General features: G+C 40.1%; 1 protein-coding gene across 1 annotated transcript; it reads right to left on the bottom strand.

Moving 5' to 3' along the window:
- RRP1B (ribosomal RNA processing 1B) lies at window positions 237–21,675 on the bottom strand. Its single transcript, XM_021406845.1, has 16 exons — window positions 21,464–21,675; window positions 19,041–19,123; window positions 18,187–18,244; window positions 17,359–17,444; window positions 16,231–16,292; window positions 14,778–14,907; window positions 13,237–13,301; window positions 12,542–12,705; window positions 11,898–12,004; window positions 11,111–11,208; window positions 10,665–10,684; window positions 10,146–10,271; window positions 8,633–9,378; window positions 5,348–5,494; window positions 4,604–4,670; window positions 237–3,538 (listed from the first exon to the last, which is right to left on the bottom strand). Exons 1-16 carry the CDS (start codon window positions 21,594–21,596, stop codon window positions 3,348–3,350), a joined length of 2,283 nt encoding a protein of 760 aa, XP_021262520.1. The 5' UTR covers window positions 21,597–21,675; the 3' UTR covers window positions 237–3,347.

Genomic DNA, 21,763 nt, shown 5'->3' with positions numbered 1-21,763 from the left:
CTCAGCTGCTGTTATCTACTCTGTGACACAATTCCAAAGGTCAGTAGTTCAATGTGTATGAACAGGCGTACCTTACCACAGCCCTGCTCACTTCTAACATGTGAGAGAGTCTTCACCAGAACTGGTTACTTATACAAGAGAGAAAGCATTGCACATGCAAGAACAACTTCTTTGTACTTTCAAGCAGGTCCCAAGACGCTACCCTCCCATTTCCATCTACAAATTTACCCAAAATACAATGTCCACAAAAAAAAAGATGGTTTATTGAAGTAGACTAAATGATCCAATGCGTAGACACCGTATTTTCATTAATAATGTTGTTGCAGAGGTACATAAATGACAATGGAATTTTTTCCTCCCTGTAATCAGTCTAAGCACAGGAAATACAAAAAAAGGGCTTTTGATGCCGTCCAAGTCACAAAGCTTTGATAGAATATAAATGATCTTACATGCCCAATAATTTAAATACAGTTTCAACTTTTTACGTTACTGGATATTGTGCTTTTGAGTCCTCTTGAAGCTATAAAGGATTATAAACTGCTAGAGCTTGAGAAGTACAAAGCTGATCAGATTTGTAACAGAAATGTAGAGATCACCATTAAAAAATACTGTCCTTTAAAAGATAAGACATGCCACAAACTTAAATTTTAACTCGAGTGTGACTGGCAGCTGCAGAGATGGAAAAACACTATGAAAAAGACTATGAAGAGTCATCACACAGGTTAGCTCAGTTTTTCTTTTCCTTTTTTCCCCTTTAGATAGACCTCCCCTTACAGAACAAGTATGTCTGCACAGTGACTATCTCAGATGTTACATTTATTTCTCCTTTATTTACGTCTGTATTCGGTGTTTACTGGAATTTTCATTATCCCAATATTTTGGGTAATTTACATTATTTAACCTAACAATGCAAATTGAGCTGCAATGACATGACTTTTTTTGTGCGTAAAGTTGTCCTGAATGAAATTCCAGACACCACTGAATACAATACACATTACATATCCATATTTATAAAACATTCCACCACTGACATAGCACAGACATTATATGCATGAATTGCAACACACAATCTCATCATTCAAATTTTAGATAAAAAACCTGACTGCCATTGTTGTCTGCTCCGTTTAGTGCTGTCAGCACCAGAACACCTGCAATGGGTTCAAAGGATCCAGCACCAATTGAAAAAGATCCAGACAGCCACTTAAATACATTTCCATAATGTAGGTCATATGTAATAAACAAAATAAAACCAAAATGAAACCCCAATGCATCCTGATCCTTGATTTTTCTAAGCACACCAGATCCACCTACTGATTGTTAGCATCTATATCCTTGGAGGAATATGGCATCTTCAATGTAAGGCATTGACAATCATGCACATACAAATGCATTTATGCACATTCCACAAAAGACTTGTCACACAAAGTACGATATAAACATACAACATACTTATTGTCTTGTCAGAAAATGCATTATGCTAATATATAGAATGAGATTTTTAAAAAATAGATTAACAACAATTGCTCAAACAGTAAATATTATCAGCTTTATCAGATGTATTCTCTAGAGTTCTTTACTGAGAAAAGGAAAGAAGAAAGAGGAAAGAGGAAAAAAGAAAGAAATGCGGTCCTTTGTTTTAAATAAGACAAGAGAAAAATGACTTTCTAATACTCTGATGGCGGAACCACAAAATTAGTGAAAGAACTGGCATGGTTAGAATTGAACAACCAAGACCAACTAGCACTCTACAAGTACAGAAATCTTAGGAAGAAATCTAGGTGAACTATGAAAGTCTGGTGTCAATCCAGTTGCATACAGGGAGTACTCTGGGAGGACAGTCAGCACCAAAGACTGGTAGAAAGTAGTATTCAGCAATGCAAATGTACTACGCCGCAAAGTTTAATTCTGCTCACTGAATTAGCTAAACATTTACTAGTTCTCATAGCACAAGGTATTGAAGCAGGCCTACTTTCTCTAACCTAGGGGATCCTGGAAGGAACTGGCAGGAAGCTTCATCAATAGCTTTGTTCTGGCACCAGGTTTTGCTCTGAAGCTGAACTCTTACATAGAAATCTGCTGCAGAGCCTTTGCTTTCTTTGCACAAGCAAAACTTTCAAATAAAGATTTGATGTCTTTCAATCATATTAAAAAAGTTTTTATTTTCATTTACTCTCCCTTCCCTCATAGTTCCCACTCAGAATATCGTAACAGTCTCCCACAGCAGTACACAGTGTTCTGTGCCAAAAATAAAACCCGGCACATTAGTAAAAAACAAACAAGCCATCCGAACATAAGCAATGCAAGGAAACACTGTAGAAAGAACTCTTCTGGTTCTACATCAAAGCCAAAACCAAACTGTTTGGACTGTCAAGTTTTACCCTGTGTTGAGAGGCACCAAAGATTTGAGAGAGGCATATCCTAACCAAGGACGCACGATACTGATGTAGCTTTACTACAATCAGTGGCTCATTCACTGAATGAGATCTGTTCTGGTAAAATGTGGCGATACTAGCTGCTAAAGAAGAAATCTAGGCTCCCTGTGAGACCTCCAGGAAAGCCAGCACCGGGGCTGGAGTGGTGGGGAGACCAGCTGGAATTATAAAGATTTCTCCCATTTGAAAGCATGTGAGCTGCACCAGAGAAGAGGCCAGCTTACCATATGGTAAGTGTAAGTCAGCTTTGGCACTTGTGTTACCAAAAGTAATGCAGTGAGAGTTCTCAACTCACCAAGCAACCCACTGTGGAAGTTAATTGTATCAGTGATCAGTTGAGCAGCCACACACCTATAATTCCTGGAAAATCTTTCTTAGCTGGGTAAAGCTACCCAAGTCCAGCTCGCATTAAGCAGAAACATGAGGTAATAGTTATTTGCAGAAGAAGAAACAAGATGCCAATGATGGGGTAAGATTTTAAAATACAGAAATAACTAACGGAGTTAAAATTTATGTCGTCTTTTTTCCTTTTAAGCCCTGTCCTATTAAAAAGAGTTTAACAGCATGAAGTGCGAGTTTTCTTAAACTGGCTCAAAAAAATCCCAGAACAATGCAACCCTCACCATTCCTTAATTAAATGAACAAATCTATTGGAAATTACATGGACGGTGACCATATTTTTGTAGACTATACCTGAGTAGAGATTGGATTTTATTTCTTTTCAGTTAATAGGCAAAACAAATATTTCAAGATACAGCTGAAGTGCTGTTAAAATAGCGATGTCTCAGGTCACAATCAGAATCTTGTATATACAATTCATATTAACTTAAAAAAATAAAGAAGTTCAAAATACCTCCAGAGAAAAGTTATATTTTAGTAAAATGTCCTGTACAAAAGTAGGCCACTGCTATTGGTTTAAAAGAAGCCCATAGCAGTTGTTTTCTTCTTAGCTTGTGCAGTAAGTGGTTTCTTCAGTTTAGGTTCTCCTTCTGGGGTACCTGCGGGTGACTTCAGCACTCCATGACGGGGTTTCTGTGCGGGATTGAAAGCTACACGAGAAGGTCCTTCTGGGCTCACCAAGATACTTTTGTCAGTCTTTTTAAATTCTGTTGAAAAACAAGCAAGTGAATTAAAAGAAATGCAATTCTTGGATTCATCAACCAACCGCGGAATTGTTCAGCACTGGAAATTTGCCTTATATCCTCAAGTCCATCAGAGATGGTGGTGAAATGCATTTCTAAGCTGTGTCCCTTTCACAGTGGAGTTTGCTGCAATACACAGAAAGGCTGTGAGCAATTCATTCCCTGCAGTTTCACAGGCCACCGGAGACTTAGCCTACTCCTCAGAAACAACTGTTTATGTACTCTGAACACTGTGCTTTCTTTTAAAAGAATGTGATGGGTGAGAAGTGTCTCTGTTCTTACAGTTGATCAGCATATCTCTAGAAGCTGCTGGTTATCAGTTCTGCCAGTAGATAAGCATTTTGTTCTCTTTGTGCAGATGTTACATTAACTTAAACGTATACATCAAACCCCACTATCCTCCATTTGTACTTGGCCTACAGCATACCTCAAAGTAACAGAAGTAGTTAAGTGAATACACACAGTAAGTAAATGCCTTGCTCCATGGCATAGAAGTTCTAACAGGGAAAACACTGGTTACAGGTGGGACCCTGAGAGGGACTGGTATTTATCTACTCATTACTATACTACATCATAGGCAGCCAAAATAAAAGTGAAATTTTGCTGTAATACAGCCTGAGCTCATCAGAACATCAACACCTTTATCCTGAGAAACAGAACCAGCAATGAAGAATATGAAGTGCATGTGCTTCCTTGAAAGGCACCCTGCATAACAGGAAGCTCAGGAAGGAGGGATTGCCACTACCACACTCTTCTCAATCTGTGAGGCTCCATCTGCAAGTCAACAGTGCAGCACCATGGAATCATGCAAGCCTAGCCGCTGGGCTGAACATCCTCAACTTCACCTTCTCCTCTGGTTAGGAACTTGAGGTTGGTTTATAAACTAGTCAATGAACTGTTAACAAACACTGAGACAAAAAGAGATCAGACTAATCTGAGAGAGAGAACAAGAGTGCTAGAGTGCAAATGTGTACAGCTTCCCCCCTTCTTTGGTGACATGCAAGTGTCACACAGATAGATCAGACTCACCAGCAGTCATATTTTTATTCAAACCGAAGGTGACTTTTTTGGAGCTGGATGATTGCAGTTTATTCAACTGTGAAGCAAAATAAAGACAGAAAATAAGATTTCTTAGGCAATAGTATGAGTTCTTTTACCCACATCCCATCAAAACTGACGCAAAGCAGCCTACTTCCCTTACTTCATTTAGAACCCCTCCAATCATCTAGCACTGACATTATGATCTCTGCTAAGACAGCACTGGTTTTCTAGCCAAAAGCACACATATTCCATTTGTAGAGTAAATGACATGTTTTAAGATCATTACATAATTTGACAACAAACAAGAAGGTATTTGTGAATTAAACAGAGGGCAGTCTTTTGAAGCCTGGTACTGCTACCAGCCACTGCAAGTGGGAAGAAATGGAGGCTCAGAGTCCCTTAACAAGACTGAAAAACAGTTAATGTTTTTGTTTTATTGTGAAATGAGCAGCTTCAGAGCAGCATCCTTTCAACGGAAAGGCATTTTTTAAATCAGTAGGGAATGAAGAAGAGACTTAAAAATGCCTACAACTCGTTTTCTGAAATTCAGAAGCTAACTGTAGATCTGTCTGCAAGGAAACGTGACAGCATTTCCAGATTTACCTGCCGGCATTAGGAGATGAACACAGACTGGAAAAGACAGCATGAGTGAGGGTATGCGCTTGGTTTGGGCATGTGTTTTGGGAAGAGGCTCGTGGAAAGATTTAGCTGCCATTGGTGAAATCACATTACCTGAATGGAGGCTCTGGTGGAGGAGACGGTGCTTCTGGCCTTCCTGAAGAGTAATGCCTTTGGTACAGTTGATTTTTCAAATTTTACGAAATCACTTCCTTGTTTTGCTTTCTTTTTCTTTAATGGCAATAGAGCAGTGCTGCTTTCCTACAAAGACAGAAGGGAAAAAATCCTCAGTACAGAAGTGATGTAGCTAATGTATATCTAGTACAATGATCAATGCTCAGAGCTTACCACACACGATTCTGTAAATGTTGCCAAAGCTCAGAGAGAACCAGCTGGTACTCACGTGAACCAATCATCCTGATTAACTCTCAGGAATTAACCTTACAGTTATCGTGACTGAAAACACAACCCTAAGATAGGTTGTGTGCTGGAACACAAAGTTCACTGCACAGCAAAGAAAAAGGACCCTGCGAAACTTCTGCCTGGCTCATCAGATAGCAAACAAAGCTTTTACTTTCCTGTGCACAACGCTGCCTTACAACGAATTCAAATCTTTCACAGTACCTCTGAATGGATCAGCTATGTAACTAATGAACAAAGTCAGCTTTAGTCTGGCATGGAGACCAAACAAAAGGTCAAATATGATGTCTGTGTACACTCAAGAAATCCAGCAAGTGTAAGTTGCTACTAGTCTGTTGTCCTCCCCTCAGATTCATCATGAGTGTTGCCATTTGGCAAACCTCTCCATGGCAAAGAGGTTGGAATTAGATGGGTTGAGGCCAATGGGATGAAGTTCAACATGACCAAGTGTCAGGTCCTGCACTCTGTTCACAACAACCTCAGGCAACGCTGAGGCAGAGTGGCTGGAAGACTGTTCTCAGGAAAAGGATCCAGGGATGTTGGATGATTCTTGGCATAATGTGAGCCAGCAGTGCACCCAGGTGGCAAAGAAAGCCAATGGCATCCTCAATTGTATCAGAAATAGTGCAGCCAGCAGGAGCAGGGTGGTGACCATCCCTCTGCACTCAGCACTGGTGAGGCCATATCTTGAACACTGTGTTCAGTTTTAGGCCCCTTACTATAAGAAAAACATTGAGGCCCTGGAGCATTTCCAGAAGACAACAAAGCTGTGAGGGCTCTGGAGCACAAGTCTTAAGGGGAGCAGCTGAAGGAACTGGGATTGTTCAGTCTGGAGGAGGCTCAGCGGAGACCTTACCGCTCTCTACAACTACCAGAATGGAGGTTGTGGTAAGGTGGGGGTCAGCCTCTTCTCCCAGGTAACAGGGATTGGACAAGAGGGAACAGCCTCAAGTTGCACCAGGGGAGATTCGGGTTGGTTATTAGGAAAAATTCCTTCTCTGAAAGAGTTGTGAAACATTGGAACAGGCTGCCCAGGGAGGGGGTGGAGTCACCATCCCTGGAGGTGTTTAAGGGTAGATGTAGTACTTAGGAACATGGTTTAGCAGGCAATATTGGTGGTTGGTTGTACATGATGATCTCAGTGGTCTTTTCCAGCCTTAACGAGTACATGATCTTTAAGGTTTCTTCCAAGCCATTCTATGATTCTATGAAAGCTATCCCTTTCAACCCAAGACAATTCTCAGGATCTGTAATGGCAATGCTTCTAATGAAATGCACTGCTTCAGAGCTTCTCAACATGTTGTCTGTGGGCATCAGATGCTTGTGGACTACTGTGAGGCTCATCTGCACTTTACAGTGATCTACAGATGTGAAATTTCTAGAACAATTTGCAGCCACGCTGTGGAAAACATCCATAGGGATACAGCTTCTCTTAATTTGCTTTAAAACAAAGCAGAACTCTTCTAGCTTCCTGAATTCTGAAGGCAACCATGAAATATCACTGAATGTGTTTGTTTTTTCTCCTTCTCTTCCTTTTCGATATTTGAAGATCATCCCTTAGGTGGGTGTATTACTCTGTGAAATTAAGATCCAAAACATGCCCCTCGTAATTCCTAGGCAAGAGACCAACATTACCTAACTAAAATTAGGGAATAAAATAATATTTCTCTAGTGATGAAACTAAAAAAAAAAAGCCAAAGCCTAATTTCCTCCACAATTATGCATTTTAGCTTTACCCTACTCCGCAGCGACAAAAATAGTTTACTTAGTGGATTAAGAAATGTTTCGGTTCTTTCCCTCTCAGTGCTTTATCACCAAAAAATAGGAAATGTTGAAACTACATTAGCATCATTTTCAGTAATGTTTCAAAATGCATTTTTCCTCACTTGGATGTCTGAGTGATTTTATCATGTATGAATCGGCACTACTTAGCTAATCGTACACTTTTTGAATCAGACACTTAAGTCAAACACAAGTGAGCTAACAGGCTAGTCACATGCACTTGTTAATCAGAGGAAGATTGAGTTGTTTTGTATATCACATTTAATTTGTGCTTTATGAATTTTCTATCCACTGAAGTGGGAATGCCAGCAAGACTTCCAGTAGTTGAACCCATAAATGCTTAAGGGTGAATGTACAGACAGAAAATGAATAGTTAAAAGGACTTCAGTGGCAGAAAACAGAAGAACCCTTGTATTATCTCTTAACAATGCCACCAAAAACATACAGTGCAAAATACTTCTGGACTCCCAAACTGCAGAAATCTACCTTCATTGCCAAAAGAAAATGGGAATGGGAAATAGAGGGGGAAAAAATGAACTTGTTCCCAAACTGCAAAACTACATGTAGTAAGAACAGCACAGTCAGACCTTCCTAGCAAAAACACAGCCTGGTCTTTGTGAGAAACTAGATCATTCTCAAAAGTGATCGCGCAACCACTGATGACACTGAAATTCCCAGTGCCATACTATCTGTTCATTCTTTCCTACATAGCACTAACGAGATGCAGAAGTGAGTTAGCAAAAGAAGCCACTACTGGAATAACTGAAGGCAGAATCACAAGGAGCTTATAGTAATCCAAGTATATGGCGTTAATGCTGAAATAAGAATGTTCCATCTCAGCATCCCCATTCTTTTGCTGAAATATGCCCTTTGCAAACATGCTAGTTCAGAGACCCAGTGTAAATCAGTAATTAACCTGAGGGGGAAACCAAAATCAAACAAACAACCCCAGCCAACAACAAAGACTACTCCACACTCTAATCAACCAAGTTTCAGCTACATGAATTCTTTCACAGGGGTAGCTGGCGCAGGCTCTAATGTCATTGTGTAAGAAGGCGTAAGAATGTAGCAGGAGTGGGAGGATTTTTGAGAAACGGGTCCCTTCGGTAACTGTACAGGCCAGATGTAAAACATAGCCTGGAAGTTTCTGGAGAGAGCAAAAGGGAGGGGAAAAAAATGAAAAATAGATCTACATACCTCTTTTCTGCTTTTCTTGCAAGCAGTCTCCAGAATTCCATTGGCTTCAACAGAATTTAGCACCTCTTTAACTTTTCTCTTCTTTTTCAAGGTTGCTGCTTTCTGGTTGGAGACCTTGGTCCCTTCCAAAGCAACCAGCTTTGTCTTTTTCTCCAATTTCACCTTTCTGGAGGGTTCAGATTCTGAGTCCACATCTCTTGACAGCGGGCCTTCCTTGTTGGATTTCAAGTCAGTCTGCTGCAAAAATGACTCCCCATTCACCAAGGCAGACCCTGCTTTTTGTTTCTTTTTCCCAACCTTGGGAATTAACGGTGTGACAGATGGGCAGACATCCTCTGCCTTGCTGGCATTAGCTGGACCATTTTGACACTCCAGCTTTACAGGAACATTTTGCACTTTTGGATTCATTTTCTTTGACTGAATCTTTTTACTCTGTTCTGTGTCAGTCTGACTGCTCTGCGCAGAGGAGCTGTGCTCATCTCTGGAGTCAGTTACTGCATTTCTGGTCTCATTTGTCTCATTTACTAGCAATTTCTTCTTCTTCTTCTTCATCTTATTACGCTCTGGCATCTTTCCCTGGTTAAGTACAGTAGATCCAGATGTTTCAGCCATTCCCTCCTCAGAATTTCCATTAGTTGTTCCAGAATCAGTATTTGGGCTGTCCCTTCTCTTCCTTTTTTTCCTCCGCTTCTGTGGAATTGATGCCTCCTTTGCACTTGATGTCTCCTGTTCATCCTTCCCTGAGCCTACCCCAAAAGGAATGCCATACAACACAAATGTGAAACAAGAAGGTATTTAAAATAACTGAGTTCTACTTAGTTCTTTTTGTTGTTGTTGTTGTTGTTTTTCCTAATAGACATAATATTTTCTTGTTTTACTGTTACAGCTGCTCGGGACATTGTACTCCTTGAACTCCTAGCCTAATTAATATTTTGCTGATCTTGCCTAGTCACAGCTGATATCTAAGCCATTCCATGTGGTAACAATATTCTGTATAGAAACCATGTTAGAAAGAGTTACTATCTACCTATTAATCCCAGCAGAAGGGCAACTGTGGGTTCAGTAATTTAGTGAGATATTTTTGGTATGATTCAGCTTTGGCCATATCAGTATTAGACATGATGCCACAGACACTTGCATCTGCTTCTTAGAAGCTTTCTTCACCTACCCAGAAGTTCCACCAAATTTCTATATTCTGTTATCCTTTTTCAAGAATACTGCCATGTTTCTGTTTTTCTACAGTAAGTGAACTACTCAATGGAGCAACGCAAACAACTGCTTTCAGTTCTGCTTTTGATTGAAACTGAAGCGATCTTCACCTCAAAAATGAGTAACAGAATTCCCATCACTATCAAACAGACCTTAATCCCACATTTCAACCTTCACTGCAATACAAGTCAGTGCATTCTGAACAACAGTTTATGCCTTTTTCAGAATTGCAGTACCTGATACTTTGCCTTATTGGACAAGAGATTATAGATCATCTCTCTTTGAAAAGTTGATCTTGCCTTACCTTTTACTTTTTCCAAACTGTTTTTTTCTGAAGGTTTGACAGCTTTTTTCTTTCGCCTTCCTCTGCTGAATGTATCATCGTCTTCATCTGTGGAAACATCTTCAGGAAAATCTTGGGGGAAGATTCCTGTTGAGGGGGAAGGATAAGGTATCTGAAAACCACTAGTATTTTCTATGTTGCTGCTTATACACAGCGTAACTCCCACAGCAAGGAAATCAACTCATTGTTACCCATTCAACCCAAAAGAAAATCCTACCAGTGATTCCTATTTGATTAAGTAAAAATAATAATCTTTCACTTAAGGACAAAGGACAGGGTTGATGAAATTGCAAAGGGGATTTGGCAGCCTCACCAGAAACATGCAATTTGTCTCAATGAAGTTAAAGGAAAAAAGCCAGTAACAGTACAGTATCCTTAAAAGGCATCTTAAAAAAATATATTTGCAATACACACCACATGGGGATCATTATGTATCCTTTAATGGAAAGAAATTATCTCTGTATGCTGCTCATCCCTTACCTTCTGCTAAATCCTGGAACCTGTAGGCAAGGAGGAAGGGAGAGAAGGAAAAACAAATCAGCATTACTGATTTAGTACCAATTGCAACATAAGTAGCATAGTGTCACTGTAGTTATTATAGTTTTGTTGAAATAAATGATTTCACAAAGGAAGTAGCAAAATGCTTACTCCAGAAGAGATCTGTCAAAACCAAAAGTCTTGACAAAAGAGGAATTTAACACTCCTGTAACAGTAATTTGTGTCACACATAATCTAATGTGATATTCTGCAGGACAAAGTCACCCAGTGTAGACAGACCACAATGAGGAACAGCAGCACAGGCTTCAGGCACTTGCCAAGTAAGCCTTCCTTTGTGACACTGTCACCAGAACAAGAGGGTGAGGGGAAAGTGAAGAAGTAATTTAGGAGAAGGTAGCAGATGCAAGATGTATTTCAACAGAACTCACTTTTTGACCAGCTTGTACAGACGCTTTCTGTTGAGGGCAGGTGTATTTTTCTTGCTTGCCAACTCAAAGAGTTTGTCAGCAACAGCCTTATAATCAAACTGTTGGAAGAAAGCATGATATGGCTTTTCTTAGTAAACTTATCATGCAAGATAACCCAATGGGACCAATGTTAACAACAATTCACGAAGCATACACACTCTTTAAACACTCACTTCTTTTAACCCCAAAGTAATTTTCTGTTGAAAGGTACACCCTCTTCACATACTTCTACTGAATTTTACAAGTGGTTGAACTCTGTATCATTTCCTGAAACATTTCTAACCCTAATTCCTATTGATGAGAAACAACCAACCAACTCCAAAACTCCCCAAAATATTTAGTTAAGTACCAGATGTAAAGTATGTCATGTTATAATTCTTGTTTAAAAGCCAGAGATGCATGAATATCTGCCTGAATGTGCATATGATTGGTGCAACCTTCAAAAACACTACACTGGAAGTAGGCCTAGAAAATACAAATTGTAACACGTTCCTCTCTCACTTTTGCTCTTACTATCAATAAAACTTAATGGTGACTTCTTTTACCACGCATTTCTGAACTTTTGAAATAGGAAAGGAAGAGCAAAAGAGAAAAGGCATGGGAGGGGAGAAAGAAGGAAACAGGGAAGAAGATTACAATGTTATAACACGTTTCTCCGATTCACACTCTTTATTTCTGTACATCTTAAAAAAAAAAAACAAAGAAAATACAGAGTGGGTACCATTAACAAAGAAAGAAAGCCACAAACCTGAAGAACAGGCCCGATACTATCATCAGCATCTTCGTAAACATCCTCTGTTTTTTCCTCCGTTTTTTCAGCGCTCTGAGCTGATTTTCCTGACAAATGTCTATCTCCTGTTATTAAAAAAAAAACACTGTGAAAACAAACACCATGTACTACTCTCATATAGCAGAAGATCAGTTGCATTTTTCTTCACGTCATCTTTCTTGTGAGCCTGTCCTGGTTTAACTACTTAATGTCACCACTATGCAATGCACAACCAAGGCATTATCTGAGAACCCAAACATATCTGGATCAAAAACCTTCCTGCTTTTTCTTTTCCCCATTTATTTTTAGCTCCCATAGAATGCCAAAACCACATCTTCTTTAAAAAGAATTCTGAATACTCATGAGCCAAAGGCCAGACTAGATTATCTAGCATTGTTGTAGAAAGCTGGTATTGTCTGGTTCTATAGAGACCACCAATTTATGTGACATATTCCTGTGGAATCACTTTATTTAAGCACATTCAAAGAGAAAAGAAAAAAAATACAATCACTTTCACATCACCCTGAACATGTGTTTGAATGGCTCAGAGCAGAAATATATTTTTAAGAAACAGAATTTTTACATCTTATTATTACTAAGGATACTCATAACTTTGTCCTCACCTTTGGTTTTAAGCACCTCTTTCTTTCCCTGTTCATCATCTTCAGATGAATCTTCCTCATCACTGCCGTTTTCCAGTTCTTTCATTAGATCCTCAATGGCATACGGGGACTGATCCACAATGATCTCAAAGATACCGCTGGCTACAGCATGCATCACAGAAGGACTGCATTAAAAGAGAGCAGGAGTGAGAGCTGAGCAGCAGAAGCATCCTCTCTTCTCACATTAAAAAGAAAGGAAATTTGGGGGACACAAGGAAAAAGGGTAATAGGGAAGAAAGTGGAAGAGCAACTAGCTCTACAGATGGGAAAAGTCACCCTATTAGTCTCTAAAAAGCAGTCCTTAACATTCAAATAATCGTGGCTGAGTAGGTGTTCTGCTAAAGTTACCTTCTTAATTTTACAGTGTTTACATGCTGCTTTACATTACATTGTAGAAACAGAGAGACTAACTTACTCAACTGTTCTATACGTGCTAAAAACAAAACCAGCAAAGGTTTTTATAAGTTTATAAAGATTATTTGTAACTTTTAAAACATAAGTTATCCTCAAGCGATTATGCACACAGTAACATATCCTTCTTTCTCTATGCTCTGAAGTTACACCTTGGCTCTTCTTTAATCTGTTTATTCGGATATGGTGAGGTAATGCAGAATGTCTTCATTCTTTAGAAATACTTATCCTTTCATTAAACTTACTCCTTTGATTTGGCAACGAAATTGCAGAAAGGTTCAATGAACTTGAGACTCTGGTCTGCTGTGAGCTGTGTGATTAGAAAGAAAAAAGTAATTAGCACAGTAAACATATGCGCCTTCAAATTCCTTGAATATTTGGTGTGTGCTGGTGTGTGGCAGAATCATCTTGAAGAAGTTGTGTCAGTATCTCTCAGCATTCTCTCTAGCTCCAACTGAAAGGTATATTCAGGGACTTTCTGTTACCACTGCTACCACTAACTTCCAAATATTCTTTGGAAGCATTCTAAAAATGCTAACTGCTTTGCAAACTTTAACTTATTGAGGAGAGAATAATGAGTGAGGCTTCATATTTCAGAAATGGAAAAACGAGACGGAGAAATCTTAGGTAGCTGGTGCTCATTCACAAAGAAAGCCTGTGACATGAATAAGATCTGTGTTTTTTTTTAACCTGCCAGCCTAGATCACACCAGTCAGCTACAGTGGTATTAAAGTACTACTAAAGTATGGTACTACTGAAGTACTACTTCCCTAAACTCAATTTATAAGCATCACCTGTCATTTCAAGTAGCCTTCAAGACTAAATCCCCATGATCACTGTGAGCAGGGCTCAGCCATGGAATGAGAGTTCTGTCACTATGGAGCTACAGATATTATTTAGGCTCCAGGTGCAGACCTGTCTCTCGCACTCCACAATCTGGAACAACAAAAGTTTCAGGCAGGATTACGTGCAGTACTGACTGCAAAGAATACAAAGGGAAAGCTGCTAACAGTTTCTTCCATTGCTATGGTAAGTATCAGATTAAAGAAACAAGGAGGAAAATGTGCTGAAACCTAGAACTAAGCATGGGGCAGCGGGCAGCTCACCCTAGTGGAGTAACAGGAAAAATACAGTTTGGAAGAAGCTCAGCAGCAAAAGTTGCAGCAACAGGCTTTCAGTTGCAGCAAAACTGCAGCACTGTAGCATTTACCAAAACTGAAGACAACTGAAACAGAAAGAGATAGCAATCCACGGCAAAGAAAGATGTATGCCATCATCAAAACGAGCAACTGAATGTAAAGGGTAACTTGCTCGCTGCACAGGTCCAAAGCCAACAATAAAAAAACAACAGGTACCTTTGGCAGCTTACTTTCTTCCTCTATGTAAGTGTATTATAGAATCAGCCAAGAGCAGGCTGCATGTCAGTTTTTGCAAAAGCACAGACTGGCAAATGTGTTCATGCAGGGAAAAGTAATTTAAGTCCTTTCTGAGAAACAAACAAATCAGAATGGTATAACTCTAGCACTGCTATTTCCAACCTAAACTGGGAGCTGCATACATACCAGTTCTGAAGAACCTAAAAGAAACTACTATATTTTCACTTTCTGCACTAAGACACTAAGAAAGTAAAGGCATAAATTGTAATAAGTCTTTTTCTTCACACTTATTCAATGTTGCTCTGTTACATTTAAAACTCTTAAACATACATAACGTAAAAAAATCGTATTCCTTCTAAGGTTCTGCATGCTATATTGACATTAATCAGGAATATAATGCATTTTCTAACCTCCTTTGCACCAACTTTAGCCAATTCCTGCAGATAGATATCAATGAAATGGAACTTTATCCCTTTGGGAGCATTGCTGTCTGGGTCCATGATTTCTTTCATTAGTAGCTGCAGTAGCAGTTCACGTAGGCTACAAGGAAAAAAAAAAAGAGGGAAAAAATAAGCAAGATATTAATATTCAATTGTGCAGGCTCTCTTTGCTTTGAAAAGAGACTCCAGTCATTCACAGTTTTACCAGTCCTTAAGGTGGGCATTCCACACAAGAAACAAATTCCATGATGGATTTTTCACATCTTAAAAATCTATTGAAAAAAAAAATCCACCCACCATTAGCACTTCTTGCATTCTAGGTTATTTTGTCACATCCTACAATCCACTCAGCACAGTTTGCTACAGCGGAATTTACACTTGAATATGGACTGAACTTTATGATGCTACGTGACTGATGGATAGGACGTTTTGAGCAGGGCACTCCTGAAGACCCAGCTGTTGCATTCACCCTTGATGAGTGACATCTCTCACTCCTCATTTTACGAGCTAACTTTCATTTTGGGGCACAACCAACAATTCAATTTAACACTGATCCTTCTCAAACTCATTTCCACTGTTCAGACTTTGTCTTCATTAAAGCATACTATTTACTGTCCCTTAGAGCAAAACAGTGACCTGTGGATGTTTACGGAACGCAAAATTAAGGTAAAACAGAGGGGCTGACAGGTACATTCCTATTTTCTTTACATTCCCATTTCCTATTTCCATGAAATTATGCCCACATGCATCCACACTCCAGAAGGCAAGAGAGAGAAAGGATAAACATAACACTAAGCTATCAAACACTTTAAACCAAGACTTCAAAGACTGTCAACAGCTTAAATGCAGAACAAGCTTACAAGTGGCAGAGGAGCTCTAAATAGAGGAAGACAACTGCAATTACTTGCATTTTATGGCATATGGGAGAAACATAAACAAAACCGTGGACATAAACTGGCTTCCTGTTGTATACAACAAGGATAATTTCCAGATCTGTCTTACAAAAAGGCAAGTCACCATGATTAAACAGAGAAAAATAAAGATTAAAAAAAAAAAGCCACAGCCAATAAGCAACATGTTATAATAATAAAATATATATATATATATATATATCTCCTTTTCTGTGTTTTCTGTTATGCCAACTCACAGTCTAATCCCTTCACAGAGGATAACTCACTGCTAGTTCTCCTGGCTAGATAAATAAGATCTGGCAAACCGCATTATATATTTGGAGTCCTCATGTTTCAAGACTCCACTCTAAACTACATATTGTAACTGATATAGAAAGCAAGTAAGTCTTAGAGCTGAGACTTCACGACAGTGCTACCTGTGGAGAAAAAGGATCTATTAAATGAAAATACATTTAACAAAAATAAATTGGGTAACTTCCCTACAATGCAATTACATTCAGAAATCTGCTTACCTTTCATCCCAGTCATTTCTTTTCAGCACTTCAAAAGACTGCCTCAGAATCATACGGATTAGCTGCAAAGTACAAAATCTGTTACAGGTGTTCATGAAAACGGATGAGAGTTAGTGTGACTGTAACAGGAATAGAATTCTTAGTGAAGTTCTTCATAGCACAAGATGGAAAGCTTCCTCCCCTGAGCATTTTGACAGACTTGTCTATCATGTCAAGCAACACGCAGTGAGGTTCAAATGACAATAAACAATTTTCATATCTCAAGCCCAGCAAAGTCAGTGGCCGCCTCTCCTGTACAGCTTTCTCCTCTCCATCACCCTGATTTCTTCACTAAGAGCTGGAATATCTAAAAACTCCCACAACTTGAACAAGCTAAAGACAACAACGAAGACAGATTATAACAATAATCATTTAATTGAATGGAACCTTTCTCTAAGAGATAGCCATGTGTAGAACAAATACATTAATCTGCTTCTAACACTGAAGCACCTTCTTTCTGCTAACACTGAGAAACGAAAAACAGCAACAAACGTGGCTGTAATTAACTTACTTCAAACAAAAAGATTAACTTTGTTCTTCGCAAAGGCAGATCTTTTAAGAGAGTTCTTTCACTGATTTTACTATCTGTTTTAATATAGCATTTCCTACAAAAAGGATTCTGACAGCTGAATGTACTACGGTGGATATTTCAGTGCTGGAAAGCTGGCGTTCTAGTGACAACTGCTTTGTTAAATGGAGTCACAAAAAAGTCTTTCAACAGCCTGCTCTAAGTCACTGATGTTGACACAGTGCCTGCTGAGACAGTATTAATATACAGTGAGAACACTTATGCATGAAATCAGCTTTCTTCCCAAGAAGTTCTCTCAATGGAAATCTGTGAGAAACATACATAAAGGAAGGCAAACCAAGAATAACTCTCAGCATGACATAAACTATAATGACTTTTAAATTTGTGACGGTGAGCAAAAGCCTTTAAAAGAAGTGTGTCTTGCAATGAATAATGATGATAATCACTTGTCTCCTCTTAAAACATACATAAATGAATGTGCTGGAAGCTGCCTTCCAGCACACCGCCACCTTTTACACATATATATATAAAAAAAAAAGCTATGATATAGTTAATATTACCATATAGTACTTATCGAGACGTAGATTGTCTATTCCATTCCATTCACGGCTCATAGTTTGCCAAAATGTTTGAATGAACAAGTGTCCTGCAAAAGAATATTAAAAAAAAGATTTGTAACTGTATGTCTGGCACAACGGTTTCTTCTGCTAACCTAAAAATCTCAAGAGATCACTTCAAGGTGAGGGAGAACTGCATTTCCCTAGGGATTTGCCCAGTGACTGAGGTAGATCTGTGGGAAGATATGCTTGAGACAGGTACAAGTCCGCTAACCTTCAGAACAAGGCAAGAAATGGCACACAGCTACTTCTGAAGACAAGTGCAATAACACTGACAGTTGAAATAACAAAGTTACTGAGCCTGAGCTTGGTATCCATATGTTTTCTGGCATATATGCACAAGTTAGAGCAAAACACCACTTCTGCACTCATTTCTACTCATGCTAGTTTAGGCACTGACCAAGCACTGCATTTCAAGTGGATTTCGTACATTTTCTGCTTAACAGCTCATGAAACAAGGTTGGCTTTGAGTAGGAAATACTCACAACAGCGTGGTAAAGGGTTTTCTTTGCCACACACCTAGCAAAAAACTTACCTTTCTCACACTGGAGGGACAGCCCTTCCCTTCTAACAACCAGAAATAAACTGCATCTGATCCAGGGTCTAAATGCCTCCCTTAACGCAATCACATATACCAACTGGACAGCCAGCAAAGGAAAATACAGTTACGATCCATATCTGGCTGTCTCTATTCTGGAGCTGTGAAAGCAGGCTCAAAATCACCAAACATAAAAGCACCTTGAGAAGAGACAGACATTAAATAGTACTTACGAGCCTCTGTATTCTGAATCACATGGATAAGTTGTGAAATGTTATTTGCAAGTTCCTCCTAAAAGTAAATAAATACCGTTAGTATAACCTATTTCAGAGCTTGGTCTCCTCACTACACATTCCACCAGAAAACAGGCAGAACTATTAAGATAATATTTTTTGAGGGATGTTTCTTCACAACTACTTTAGTACTGTAGTTGTCCTTTCACTGGGATTAGGTTAGTTACAAGGGAAAATTCAAGGTTACGAAACCCTGTTTTACCAGTGCTCTGCACAAATCACCCATGTGACAGGAAGCAAGCCTGAATTAGGAGAATAATCCAACGTATCTGAATTAACAAATAATGTAAAACTTTAGGGGTACTGTTCTCATGTAGCTTAAATGTAGGTACATCTCTGTACTATTTACGAGATAAGTATGGTTCAAGCAAACAGACCAGTGATTTGAAACCTGATTAAGTGAGGTTACTAAGATTTCTACTCCAAATCTGGCATCCTTTGAAAATAGGTAGACAAACTGGAGGAGGGAGCAAAAGGCTGGCAATAGAGGAAATGCCACCAAATTCCTCATACTAACAAAGAACAGGAAGTATGAGTCTTTCAAACTCGGCAAACCAAAGGTTGTACGTATGGTGAAGTTGTAGGTGGTGACTGCAAACACCACATGGTTCGTGTGGTGAGGATCACTGAGTTAGTCACCTCAACTGAACATGCCACATAAGAGTATCAGGGCAAGACAGAAAAGTGAACAAGACTCACTAAAGTCATTTTCACTATTCTAAATAAGTATGTCCTCATAGTACACTTCAGAAGAGACCCACTCAGACAAATGTAAGACCAATTACTTACTATACCTGTAGGAGGGGTTTATCCTGCATCCACATGCAATAGAACAGTCCCTTCCATATTTTTAGCAGTTCTTCCTGGCTGAAGCCACCTATGGTACAGAATAAGTGTGAATGAAAATGAAACATCCCACACTTCCACCAAAATGTTTTTAATCAGTTCTCTTCCCTGCTTCCCTCTGGTTTTTTTTTTGGTTTTTTGTTTTGTTTTGTTTTGTTTTGCTTTTGTCATATTCTTTTGGGCAAATATTGATTCCTACAGTACTAACTGGAAGGCCACTTGAGATAGTTCAATGATTTCATGCCTTTAAGATTTTACCTTATGCCAAAGAAACAATGACTTCAAAGAAATCAGAGAGATGAGAGATGAACACTAAGGTAAATCTGATAAATCCATTTGCCAGCTCAGCATTGTTCCCTCTGGCATATTGCTAGCATCAAGTCTGAGATGAGGGCATCATATCCAATTCTGAAAGAGATGTCGCATGCAGAATCTTGAATATAGCTAACTTAGTGCTTTTTTTTTTTTTCCTAATGTCTTTATGCATGTATGGGAACTGCTGAGTCATGGCCTGAACCACTGATTGAGCACCTGGAGGAAAGACCCAGTCAGCCCTGGGAGCACAGGTGAAGGCAATTCAGGAGGTGGAGGAGGAAGGCTCCACCCCTCTTAGGCCTCATTTAAGGGCTGACTGCCCCTGAGGAAGGATCTCTGCCTGGAGATCCCTCCTTGGTGGGAGCCTTTTCCTGTGAGCCCCAAATCTTCCGATCTGGGTGAGCGCTGTATTTTCCTTCCACCTTTTGTAATGCTGTTTCCGTTGCGTTAGTCCTGCTTATCGCTACAATGCATATACTAAATACGCGTGATACTAAAAGATAGAAGAAAACGTGATCCTCAATTATCAGCCCAGAATAGAATGCTCTTCTCTTACAAGGTGCAGTGAAATCACAAGGTCATAGCCTGAACCAATGGTTGAGCAGCAGGTGAGAAGGTGTGGCTAACCCAGGGAGCTCAGGTGCAAGCAATGCACCTGAGTGACAGAAGGGCTGGAGCCTGGATCCACTCCACCTCACTCTCACTTAAGAGTTCGCAGCCAAGGGAGCAGCATCTCTCTTGGATAGAAATTACACTCCTCTCAAGCTATCACTGGTTGTCAGAAGGGGTGAGCCAGTTTTCCCCCTTTATTACCTGCTATTGCTTTGTACTGCCTGTAACCCATTCATTGCCTTCTTTTGCCATACACAAGGACAGGATTTTAAGAATAGATTGACAAGAAAAACAGAAGGACTGCATCTGAAAAATATGGTGCTCATCCAAGTTCACCCACACACACGTAATGACTTCAGAACTTCAGCAGTTCTATACTTCCTCTAGAATTTATCTAAAGTCAAGTAAGGCTCTAGCCCTTCAGAGAAGGTTCCCTAGCATGGCTGATAACTCAACCCTAGCAAAGAACATACTGAACAGTCCCTGGGCTGTGTTTCGCCTACCTGTGGACCACGTGACTGAGATGAAGTCAGTAGGAAATCCAGTACCTCATTCAAAAGTTGGCAAGTAAAGGTCTCTAGCTGCCTCACCCAACATGCAAATCTCATCTCTGGCAAAGCATTGTACAGATATATGCCTGTTTATTGATAAGCAACTTGAAAATAAAACACTCTCTTCCTGAACATAACACTATTTCCAAGTCCAAATCAGTTTTAATATTACTAGCTTGAACTTAACTTTAGAGCAAGCAAATCTAAGAGCACTGGAAATCAGTCACTTCATTTTCCTGCTCATTTGCATTTCACAATGGGTTGATCTTTACATGCAAAAGATTCTCATTCAAACTGACACCTTCTCTATGGTGGTTTCCTAATATTTTAATGCATTAATTGAATATACAACCTCTTCTTCACCCGATAGGCTGTTTCCACAAAGTCGGCAGAATCTGCATTTTGCAGTGAGGCTGAACACAGATATAAGAAATACTAAACATAAAGATGCCACATCCAGCATAGGAAAACCCCAAAGCTAAAACCAGCTGTACTTGGGAGGAGCAGCACGTACACTCGCTTGTTCTTACTAATCCCCAGGCATCCCCTTGATCTATTTATGTCAACTGTCAGAAAGAAAACCAATGGCACCCTGGGGTGCTTTAAAAACAGCGTGGTCCGCAGGTCGAGGGAGGGGATCCCTCTCCTCTGCTCTGGTGATGGTTAGGGGCCCGCAGCATTCCCCTTATGAGAAAAGGCTGAGGGAGCTGGGACCACCACCTCAACAGGCAGTAGAGCAGAGCACACGACTACATGCTTCAACTCTCGCGTACTGCAAAACAGACGCGTAAAAGTGAAAACAAGAAAAGGAAAAGAAAGGAGAAATCGAGCCCGGATCCGCATGGAGAGGCCTCAGCGCAGGCCCTCCCCACACGTGCCCCGCCGCCCCGTACCGCCCGGGCGCTGGGTGCGGAGGCTGATGTAGCCCCGCAGCTTCTTCACGGCGCGGTCCCGGATTCGCTTCTCGTTGGCCGCCAGCCGCTGCGCGAACTGGATCTCAGGAGCCTGCGCGGCGGCAAGAGCCATGGCCCGACAGCACCGCGCCGCACCGCGCCGACCCACCGACTCTCGGGCGCACACTGGTGACGTCACAAACAGCGCCGTCGCCTTTCTATGACGTCAATGAACGTTGGGCGGGCTCGTGCTGTGGTAGAGGGCAGTACGCGGTGCTTTTACACAAATTCTCAATAATA

This window comes from Numida meleagris, chromosome 1, assembly GCF_002078875.1.
Source record: "Numida meleagris isolate 19003 breed g44 Domestic line chromosome 1, NumMel1.0, whole genome shotgun sequence".
Lineage (NCBI taxonomy): Eukaryota > Metazoa > Chordata > Aves > Galliformes > Numididae > Numida > Numida meleagris.
This window is presented reverse-complemented; position numbering and strand designations above follow the sequence as displayed.